The sequence below is a fragment of the Oculina patagonica genome, unplaced genomic scaffold (assembly GCF_052425735.1).
Source record: "Oculina patagonica isolate OP01 unplaced genomic scaffold, crgOcupat unplaced7, whole genome shotgun sequence".
In the NCBI taxonomy this organism is placed as follows: domain Eukaryota; kingdom Metazoa; phylum Cnidaria; class Anthozoa; order Scleractinia; family Oculinidae; genus Oculina; species Oculina patagonica.
In genome coordinates, this window is record NW_027558580.1 from 266152 (window position 1) to 278347 (window position 12196).

Below are 12196 nucleotides of genomic sequence, written 5' to 3' on the forward strand. Positions count from 1 at the left end.
GACGACAAAAAGAATCAATCAGGTCTAGACGAAACAAGTTATACATAGCCATCGAAAACTTTAGAGAAGGAACAGCCCGAAGGTCTCGGAAAGGAAGATGAAAACGGAAAATAAAAATCACGTAATTTGACGACGACGACGACGGTGACGCTGCCGATGTTAATGATATTGATATTGATAAGGAATTATCCCGAGTCTAGAAAAAAACGACATCATCATTTGAACCATGCGTTACTTATGAGTTTGAACAAGCAACTTACGTTTTTGAGTCTAATGCTTGCGTGCGCTTTGCGCATGCGCATTAGACTCTTTGTTATATGAAAAAAGCTGTTAGCAATCCCAAGGGAATGGTTCGGGATCGATAATCGTTCGCTGTAATGTAGAAAACAATGATCAGCTGCAAGAACGGACTCCGTACGGACACGCACGATTAGTTTCAATTAAAAACAGCCAATCAGCGACACGTGTTCCCACGCATAATTAAAAGTTCTTTCTCAAGTCACGATTATTCAACACTTGAACAGGACGAAATAATTTTCCAGTTAAGACATTTGTAAGCTTTTTTTGAAAATAAATCTTCGTTTTCAGTTCAGTTAAGCACTTGTGTTTTCGTCTTGCTTAAAAAGCAAGACGTCTTTGAGAAAAAATATTTCGACGGCGACTCGCGTTTATTTACACAATGCGACCAAATATTTATTTTGTTTTAAAAAATAGAAAACTTTACCTCGGTTTTTGTATTTAAGTCATTCGAATTTTGACCAATTTTTTCTTTACAGTGCAAACAAAAACCTTCAAAAATAAAAGATGTACATGGATAAATGTAAATCAAGTTACGCGACTAAATCAAAATGCGTTTGTTTGGCCGCTTTGCAGTATTACACTGTCCCGGCCTTTGCCATACACTGAAATCGAATTTCATGCTTTTACGACTCTCAGAGATCTTAAGTTCTTCTTACAGCTAGAAAAATCATAAAATGGTTACATTGATATGGAAGTGATGATTCGCGAAATTTGTACATCATGATAAACAGTCTTCGCTCCTGTGTATGGTAGCTCGATAATAATTGCCTAGTTTCCAGCGTTCAAAAGGTCATCATTATATTGACGTGAGCATTTACACCCGTTTTTAGGAAAATCTGTCACTAAGTGCTTACAGTACAATGGAGTAACAGTCACTATTTCAAGTGCTTTTATTGCAAAATCTGTTTCAAGAGTCATCATCAAAATGGTGAAAAATCTGAAAGAAAACGATGTGAAGTTCTTCAACCCTTGTTGTAATGAACATGCTTTTTGTAAATCGTCACGCAATCTTGTCCAAATGTTTAATCGTTTCTGCTTTTACGGACAATACGGAAGAAGTAACATCAACTCCTGTTCATACTTTAAATTTTGTGAAGCATATAACATTTACGACTGTTTTGTTTTCATCCATAATCATCCACGATGCCCCTAGCTTGCTATAAGCATTTTAAATTAAACTCCCGAACACAAACCTCTAACCAATTTTAACCGGCTTACGAAAACCGCGCAATGTGTATCACTATGCCATACGGCATTAGACTCATGTCACCCTTGGTGACCTATTTTTATGTTTAGGGTCAGAGTAACGCGTTCCTTAAAAACTTGTTAACTGTTTCGGTGTTTGTTAGGTACCATACCTATTGGCCCGTCTGCTCCATGCCTTCCATTGCCACCATCGGCGCCTGGTTGAAGTTTGTTGAACTTTTGCGATAAACTCGGAGCGCTGAGGTCCAACTGACTTCCTTTCATAAAAATAACTTTACGGGTGAACATTGTCAATTTCTTTATCCCACGCATTTTGATATCACCCTACAAGGAAAAGTTCAGTAGGAATAGGTTAGCCGATTCGGAAAGTTTTAATTTGATTTCAATTTGAACAGTAAAAGCCTTGGAACGATGGTTTATGATTCTTTCTTTCTTTCTTTTTCATTTTTTTCTTGTTAATTAAATTTTATAATTGTTTAGTTTTTTTGGTAATCACTTAGCACGGCTTTCTTAGAAATCAATTCTTTGTAATTAAATATATTAGTTGTTTAAATAAAATTGCCTGTCTACCTGTCTTTTTTATGTAGTTTCTGCGTATTTTAAATCACATTAAATATATTTTACTGCATCTTGATTTGCCTAAAGTAACTTTCCTTTTGGTTGACTGACTTATTGTTTATGTCAGATAGGGTAATTTACCTTTACATACACAGTGTCGGCCATGATTTCAATTTCCTTATTGTTGGGCTGTTCCTGAGTATCATTAAAGTTGATATTTTTCTTTGTTTTGAGATGGTCTTGTACAAAATCCATATGAACAGTCCGACCAAGAATCTGGTATCCGCGCTCTTTTTGAAAGAAATCACCATAAATGCTAAATTAACCAAGGTTCATCAACATATCTGTGTAATTGATTCGCGTGTTAAGCGAATTGATATGATAAAGATTACTGAATTAATGAAATAGTAAACACACGAAAAAAAAAGATCGATACTACTTTAACAAATACGTTTTCTAAACCATATCTAGAAGAAGTTGACAAACTAAAAACAGCTTGTCAGATCTGCTCTTGAACAGCAGTAAACGTGGTTTAAAAATGTTCATTCTCGATAAATTTCTTGATTTGTACTTTTATACGTCTCGTGCCTCATCAAAAGTAAGAAAAAAAAAAACAATAAAAAAATAAAGAATTCAAGTACAATTATGTTTTAACACCTCTGCTTTACAGAAGGTACATAACCCATTGAAAAAAAGCAACGTCCACTTTCTTATTCACTACCTGATCTCAATGGAATAACTGCTGGTGTTTCAAACCAGTTCATAGGAACATATGTAGGATCCCCTTTGTAAGATGCTGGAGCATAGGACCATATTCTACAACCATCTTTTGAGGATAAAAATAAGATAAAAAGAAATAAGTTAAATGGAAGGTGTGTAACTGATATAAAATAACGATTAAAAATAAATACATGAAAAGCCCGTGGTGTAAACGCGTACAGGAAACAAACGTACTTTAGCAATATTAACAACTGGAAAAGAAATTACAGTAATAGTAGCCTTAGGTTTGAAGTACTTGTTTCCAGAATCATCATTACAGAATCATCTGTCGAGACCATCGTCAGTCATAACAGGGTTAAACTACCAGATATTTGACGTTGTAATTTATTTTTAAATATTCAGAATCCATTCAGAAAATTACGAAATGTTTACTTGACTTGCTCCAAGTCGCACGTCAGATTCGAAGGAAATCACTGGTTACCAAAACGGAGGGCGTGCGCGGGCATGAAAAACAAAAATGGCGAAAGATCGTGGCGGAACGAGCGACTTGTCTCACCTGCAGCGCACCAATTCTGAAATGTGGCGTCACCGGTGGATTTTTCCACCGGTGACGCCATCAAGATTATGTCAATCATATTACTGCGCGCGAACTTACTGAGCGCGCGCTGCTCGCCGATTTGGCACGCTCTGCGTGCGAGACACGGTTGCATGTTTACCTATTTAGCAGACTTATTTCCTTCTCACATCGGCAGTTAAACCAGATTCGATTTCCTGCAAGTGACACAAGGCGCTCGTTCGGAGCCATTTCTCGACGCACAAACAAAAAAATTTCCCGCGGTCACTCGCACGCAATTTCAAAGCGAGCTTACTCAATTAACTCTATCGAAACGAAACGAGTGATTTGGATCAAGTCTACATGTTTACCTGCCTCGATGGCAAAAATGCCATGGTGTAGTAACCAAGCCTTGAAATATTATATTCACTGCCTAGCGCAGTGATATAGCACCATAAATCAGACCAAACAGTATGACTTATTATTTTTTTATCAGAGGGCACGGTAACGAATCCTGCAATCTGATTGGTTCTTAGCGCGGGCAAGATTCTCCTATATCTGCCCACGAGCCACGGTAACGCTTTCGTGAGTTTTTGTCTTGTGTTTACGAAAATTGAAACAGTTTTTTGTGCGCAAATTTAAGCTTTTATAGGCTAAAACTCGCTACTTCATGGAGTCAGACAGCCCTGAATGGCATAGTGAGAGCGAATTTTATTATCCCGATGAGGTAGACGAGAACGTGAACACTGAAAACATTGACAAATGCAAGCAAGTCAACGAAGCGACCGACAAACAGCAACAGTTCTTGGCTGAAGTGCATAATTTTATCGAAGAACAAAGGTCTGAATACACGAAGAAAAAGACTCTGTATGACATAAATGTTTGGAAACGATATCTAACTTCAGCTGGCGAAGAGCGAAACATTGAAGACATACCTGCAAAGGACCTCAACCTTCATATTTCCCGTTTCTTCGTAGAGATAAAGAAGAAAGATGGCGGCCAGTACGAGCCAACGTCACTAACTTCGTTTCATCGAAGTCTACCACGGTATTTGAACGACCACGGTTCAACCCTCAATATCCTGAAAGACAAGGAGTTCTCCTTGTCCCGAGATGCCCTTTCCTCAAGAAAAAGGCAGTTATTACGCGATTTCGGCAAGGGAAATCGCCCACAAACCGCTCGTCCTTTGACAGATGCAGAAGAAGACTTGATGTTTGAGCGAGGCGAATTTGGCGACCAAGATCCTGAAGTCCTGCAAAGAACCGTCTGGTGGCTCTTGTCACTCCACTTCGGGTTCCGAGCACGTGATGAGAGTCGAAAGCTGAAGTGGGGTGATGTGAAGCTCCAGATTAATGGTGAAACCGGCAATGAAGAACTGGTTTGGAAAGCGGAGAGAGGATCAAAATGCCGCAGTGGCGAAGGACCTGGCCGGCCATTCTCTCCAATAGCACAAGCAAGCAACAACACACGCTGCCCTGTTTTCTTTTACAAAGCCTTCAGAAGCCATCGTCCGACAGAGATGAACAATCCAGAGTCACCATTCTACCTGGCAATTAAACACAAACGAAAACCAAGCGATGCAGTATGGTATATAAATGCTCCGCTCGGAAAGAATTCTATCGGACAGTTTCTGAAGACGGCGGCAAAAAGAACGGGATTACAAGGGAACGTAACAAATCATGCAGTCCGAAAAACATCCATAGGCCGTCTACTGGATGCAGATGTCCCTCCTAATTACGTGGCACAACTAAGCGGCCATAAAAATCTGAAGAGTCTCGATTCGTACAAATCTGCTTCTCTCACCCACCAGCGGAAAATGTCACTCGTACTGAGCCGCTCAGAGCACATGGAACACAACGCAAGCACCACGACAAGCAACGCGCTTGCAGTAGCTACAGCATCTGCCAGTACAACCGAGCCCAATACTTCAGTTTATCCTCCAGAAACTCCAGGAGCAGCATCAGCGAAGGGTTTGTTCTCTGGCGCCACAATTGGCAAAATAGAAGGCTGTTCATTCACCTTCAATCTTGTTGATGAATTAAAGCAAGGCAAAAATCCGAAAAAACGCCGCATTATTATTGACTCTGATTCTGAATGAAAAACACTTTCACACACGCTGAAGTTTGACTTTTGTACCGACAAATTTTTGTATGTGGTTCAATTAACTTTTACATCTCGGTGCATCCATAGCTTTCCAGATGTATATTATAAATTTTCAATGACATTATATTCTGCGCAATTTCAAACGCGGTTGATGCCACACGGCATTTTGATTGACAGGTCGTTTTTTTGACAAGGAATCCATTAAAGTGCAACAACAAATCCATTTAAGTGCAAAAGCGTATTTCAAAACGGTTTTTATTAGATGAGAAAGTTGAAAACTATATTTAAATAAAAATATTTCCTCTTTGAAACTGTCAGTTTGTCGTAGTTTACTGCATTCGCGAAGCGCGATGTGTGTGCGGAAAAGGTCATCATGAAAGTGATATGAAATGGAGCAAAAAAAATAAATAAGTTATTTACCGGCTTAGGGTCGGTCCGTATAGTGAAAAACTGTGACCTCGGCCTTGAAAATGCATTTTCAAGACCTCGGTCACAGTTTTTCACTATACGGACCTCCCAGCCGGCAAATAACATATATTTCTTTTATTCACTTTTGAAATTATACTAAAAGCATATATGCTGAAGCTGTTAAACGTCCAAACCTCATTCACAATAATTTTACAAATAAGACAAAATTGAAACTTCAAAGAAATAAAAGGCTTTACCGGAGTTGACTTGCTTTGTCTAAACCCTAATTCAAAGATGGTAATAGCTTGAAAGTGTCGATATAATTCTGAGTACCTAAATGAGGGGGGGGGGGGGGGGGGGGGGGACTTTTTTTAGTCAAAGTTATTTTTTTTTCTAGCAAAATGTGTAATGGTAAAAATGTTTCTATTCATTCTCCAACTGCAACTGAAATTGGTTGCGGTAATCTTCCTCTGCGGTCACCCTTAAGGAGAGCAAACAGGTGCCTTTTCACCATATTTTGCATATGTTAACTGTATTCTTAAAATTATTAAATATATCTTGGTATCGGAGCAACCTATTTGTTTTTCGATACGTTTTTTTTTTTTTCAAGGAAATTCGACAACAGGCAAAGTTAACAATAAACATAAAGGAGGCTTTTACCGGTAACAAAACAAAAACCAATATCAATGAATTTTAAATTCCGAAAAAAGTCTTCTTTTAACGGCAGTTCGGAAAGGACAGGTAGAAACGGAATTGATCTGTGTTGCTCTATTACACTCTGTTTCAGTAATTAAACCATTTATTTGCGAACTGACGAAATCAATATGTTCACGCCGTACTGTGTTATTGTCCTCTGTCGATATGATACAATCTCCTTCCTAGTAAGTCTAGTTCCCACATTATTCACTATGATCAAAACGCATTCGTCAAGGGTCGGACTATTTTCGATGCAGTCCGTACTATCAATGATGTTATTGATTAATTCGTTTCCATCGACGGATCCATAGCCCTCCCCCACATTATTCACTATGATCAAAACGCATTCGTCAAGGGTCGGACTATTTTCGATGCAGTCCGTACTATCAATGATGTTATTGATTTCACAAAACTAAAAAGCTACAGAGGTATTCTGACTGCTATAGACTTTGAAAAAGCTTTTGATTCGCTTAATTGGGACTTTCTTTTAAAATCTTTAGAAACCTTTGGCTTCGGAAAATCTTTTATTGCCTGGATAAAAACATTTTATAATAACACATCAAGTTGTGTAATCAATAACGGTTTTGCCACTTCCTCCTTTCAACTCATGCGGGGTGTTCGCCAGGGAGACCCACTTTCCCCATTTCTTTTTATTATCGCTCTTGAGACCTTGGCAGTCAACATCCGCAATAATAAACAGATAAAGGGTATATCCGTCGATGGAAACGAATTAAAACTAACAATTTTTGCGGACGATATGACATCGTTTGTTCGTGACAGAGCCTCTTTCTTTGTTCTCATGAACACTGTCAAGCTTTTCGGCAGATACGCTGGTTTAAAAATGAACCACGAAAAAACTGAAATCCTTCCACTAGGTAATATGGTGCTACACCCCCAGGATTTCGGTGTGGAAGAGATTAAAGACGTTGTTAAGATTCTCGGTGTCTGTTTTACTAACGACCACCTATTGTTTGATAAAAGAAACTTCGAGTCAATTGAAAAAAGTGTCAAAGAATTTCTGCAAGGTTGGAGTTGGAGAGGCCTCACAATTATCGGCAGAATACAAGTAATCAAATCGTTCGTTATTCCAAAAATCCTATACCGCGCAGCCTTGGTTTCTTGTAAAAAAGATTTCATTAAAAAACTAAATTCGCTCATCTACTCGTTCGTATGGAAAGGTAAAGATAAAATAAAACGAACGGCGCTTATTAATCCAGTTGAGAAAGGAGGTCTAAACATGCCTGATATCGGGTCAATGATCTCTGCACAGAGAATAATATGTATAAAAAGATATTTAGATCCGTACACCGCAGGCTGGAAATTTTTTTTAGATACGTATCTTAAAAGGGTGGGAGGCAAATTCCTATTTCATTGCAATTTTGACTTTGAAAGGCTATCGGTAGTTACTCCGATCTTCTATAAGGAATGTCTAATCCTATGGTCCTCTATGAATAAAACAGATCCCTCTACACTGGAAGAAATTTCTAATGAAGTAATATGGAACAACAAGTACATCTGTATTGAAGGTAAATCTGTCTTCAGCGCCAAAATACGTGAACATGGTTTATATAAAGTTGGCGAGCTCTACGACTGTGCGGGGGAGCTTGTGTTTAAAAAAGAACCTTTGCGATCGGCTCTTTCACCCATAGACACTTTCTTACTGTTCAGTATATACAAGGCTCTTCCATTACATTGGCGAAATACTTTATACGCAAACAGAGGTCTTATACCTTTTCACACACATCCACTAAATCTCTCCACTTTTCATATCAAAATTAACAACGAAGAAAACGAAGTAGAAAAATTGCAATCAAAATCTTTGTATAGCAGCCTGATCTCTAAAATTGTACGTGCGCCCGCTGCCATAAAGAAATACGAAGATCTTTTTTAATACCGAGTCTTTTCAATTAAACTGGAAAGACATATTCCTTTTACCATTCCAAGTAACCTTGAGTACAAAACTACGCGAATTTCAGTACAAAATATTAAATAGGATTCTCTACACAAACAAGTCGCTTCATAAATTCAAAATAGTCGACTCCCCATTATGTTACCTATGTAAAGCGGACATAGAAACTATAGAACACTTCTTTTTCTATTGTCCACGAGTTAGGATGTTCTGGAATGAAGTTGTGAACTTGTTTAGAGACCAATTAAAAGTCTCTAAGGACTTCGAGATCACAGATGTTTTATTTGGAATAAGTAATAAAGAAACTCACAGTTCTTTGATGAACTATATCATTCTTGAAGGCAAATATCTCCTGTATCTTTTCAAATTAAATGACAAATTTTTATCACCAAGACTTTTATTAGAACGTATTAAGAATACTTACAAACTGGAACGTTTCATTGCGAGAGAGAACAATAATCTAAATTACCATTATACGAAGTGGGAGCCTCTGCTCCCTCTATTATCACCTTAGGTTTAATTAAATCCTTTTTAATTGTCACCCTTTCTTTTTCTTATTCTTATTGTAGTAAATTAACCAAAAATTACCTGTATCTGTACCCACTGTCGGAGGCAGTTTGTTTGTTTTTGTTTTTGTTTTTTTGTTTTTATTTGGTCCTTTCAATTTGTACTAAGTTTAAGTCACGTTGTGCAAGGCTTGTTTGATATTGTAATTCGTTTGTGTCTGTAGCATTGTCATTAGGTTCTTGTATGTATTATTGTCATTGTAATTTCTAAAAAAAAAATAAAATACAAAAAAAAAAAAAAAAAGTCTAGTACACAGGCTATCTCCTTCTATAATTTGTTATGTTCCCTTCATTTCTAAACGATGTTATCTCGCAGGTTAATTTACAATCTAATAAATGATGGACAGAAAAAGAAAGCTTCGATCCGAATAAAAGAAAAAAATCCTACAAGATAAAGTAAATAAGAATGATAGGTATTTTCTTAATAAATAATAATTATATCAAACGAAGGTCAAATGTTGTAAAAAAAAGCTGGAATTTTGACAAAAATGTGGAAGAAAATGGTGTTTGTGAGTTTTTTGTTAAAATCGTTAGAGATTAAGCATTCTTCAGATGTGAAAAACCAGGAATACAAAACAAGAGATCATAAAAAATCAACTAACCCTGTCCGTATCCAAAATCCAAGACTGTAAGAAAGAGAACAATTGTTAGGACTTTGGAAGGATCCATTGATTTTCCTTAGACACTGTAGTGAAACAACAGTATCCTATAAGAAAGATCAATGATCGGAAGCAGCAATAACTGTGGACGCCTCCCGCAAATGAAATAGGTCTGTCGATGTATCTACGTAAGATTCACACAAGTAGAACAGCTTTGCGCGAAAAAAAAATATATGTCATATTTCTGACAGGTACAAGATGGTGGAGATATTTATAAAATGCTTTGCAGTTTCACCTTTTAACAAAACGAAATTTGTGACATGTTTTAGCTATTGTTTATATTACAGACACCTTGCATCTGATTGTTCTGAAATAAGTCATTTTTACTTGCTCAGGCTTTTAAAGATATACCGTAGATAAACTTTGCATCCTAAAATGAATTCAATGATCTACACAAAATCTCAACAATCGATGGCACAACATCAAGAAGTTCAGTGTAACTTTAACTTGAATAAACTGAATATTGCCAAAGAATCATGTTCACCAATATTTAACCTATAATCAAAATAAACAAAGATCGAGCGCTTTGCAGGTTAGAGAAGCGTGCCAAAATATGTTTTAAACATAATTGTTGTTTTTGCAACAGTCTAAAAAGCTCAAAATTGTTAAATTCTACTTGACTTCAAAACAGATAAAGACAGAGGAAGGCTCTTGAGATTAAGTTTTCACAACTGTATAGAAAACTTTACAAAACACTTTCAAAAATAGATTTATGAATGCTAATAAAACGAGATCTAGATTGCATGCCCGCGCAACTTGCCGCTGCCGGCTTTACCACTCGTTTATCGCGCTTGTTCGCTGTCGTGTTCGTCCCCAAGGATTTAAATGAAAAGAATGATTGCAGTCTAGAAAAAACCTTGTATTATGAATTTCTAGTGAACGAACCAAAACCCCTTTCATTCTGAATCTGATTTACCACACTCATTCATGCGTTACAAATTCACCTGCGATTACTCTAACTTCCGCGAAGAATCTCTCCGACCAATTTTTACTCTCCTTGAAGGCTACCATACAAGTAAAAATATGTAGCTTTAAAATAATATATGGTTTTCCAGTACATCTCAACTAAGAAGCCAAAACTATACAAAGGTATGTTTTCATTGCATTTATTTGCAAGCGATTATTTCTTGTGGACAGAAGGATGTATTCAATCAAAAACGTCGTAATTTCAACCGTTAATCAGTTAATGGGCATGGGAAAATAATATAGAGAGAACCAAAATCAACCACCAGTCAAACTATGTCTGTGTTGGAAATTAAATGGTAAGGGGAATGATATATCAATATATTTCAATACAAGTACCGTCGCCTCCTGGAAGAACACCATCAACCACCCGCCTACAGACGCAATTGTTATCACTGAGAAAAGAGAGAGGTCACAGCGACAATTTAAACAATTATCACATCAACACATCAACGAAATCTTAAAAATTATACGAGAGGCTCGAACGTTGCTAACCATGCTTGGCAAAATAATCACTCAATTGACTTTGATGGCGCTACCGTGATAGACAAAGGCAATTACCGCATTCGAAGAACACTAGAATCTTGGCACACTGCCAAAACTGTCGGCGCAGACAATAACTCCAAACCGTTACCTAGACAATATTCTATCTTATTGTAATTCTTAATTTGTCTGTTTTTGTCCTTTTTTAGCTTTTTACACTTCTATTGTATTTTATTTCTTAATTATTTTCACACCCTCCCTTGTATATATTTCCACCACGCGCTTTATCTTTTTTACATTCGTCAAAGGCTATAGAAAAATAGCCGAAAGCTCATATTTTTTAACTTTTTAAACCAGAGAACGCTATTTTACACTTTTAATATGTCTCATCCTGGTTGCAGTTCAATTTTTAACTTCTAATAGTGTCAGTAAGTAGATAATTAACTCTAAAGGTAATTTAGATTACTGCAATTAATTTGGGAATTTCCTTTTTTGATCGTTTTTCTGGAAAAAAAAAATCGCAATGGGTACACAAACATTAAATTTACGCCCTTTGGATTACGTCACTCTTGTTTTAAACGATATCGACTGAGCTAAGACGACAGACGGTAACAGAACGTGGGTTTTTGACAATTATGATGAATATTTGGGAAACGACAATGAATGAAATACCACACCTGAAAGTAGAGAATTTAAAAACAGTGTCTGTTGTTAAAATGCCACAGTAAACAATTCCCACCGGAGCCCTTACTCTCAATCACCCCAGTTATAGTTAAGTTATGGGAACGAGGCAACTCCGAAGATGAGAGAGAGCGAGAGCTCCAATACGGCAAGTACAGAGGTCATCGCTGCCGGGAGGTGGGTGGGTCGCCAATGCTTCAGTCCTCCAGCACTTCACGAAAAGACAGAATACACGTGTACTGAGAAGCTATATATATACGTGTACATAGTCAGCGGCATGGCTTGCAGTTGCCAAAGTAACTGGGCACGTGGAATGGGAAATTACGGTATTTGTTCGCGCGGGCCCCGGTGAGAATAGTAAACAATTCCCACCGGAGCCCTTACTCTCAAT

At 37.3% G+C, this 12196-nt stretch overlaps 1 protein-coding gene across 2 annotated transcripts in view; it reads right to left on the reverse strand.

Annotated features, from left to right (window-relative positions):
* The window catches only part of LOC144641127 (uncharacterized), a 47276-nt gene that overhangs the window by 28859 nt on the left and 6221 nt on the right, over positions 1-12196 (reverse strand). Inside the window, exons 2-4 of one of the 2 annotated variants that reach the window (XM_078500171.1) lie at positions 2786-2890; positions 2206-2354; positions 1659-1830 (exon numbers count right to left, since the gene is read on the reverse strand). In XM_078500171.1, the coding sequence (XP_078356297.1) occupies positions 1659-1830; positions 2206-2354; positions 2786-2890 (426 nt within the window). Of the gene's footprint in view, positions 1-1658; positions 1831-2205; positions 2355-2785; positions 2891-12196 lie in introns of those variants that run through there. The other variant, XM_078500172.1, reaches the window with a different exon arrangement.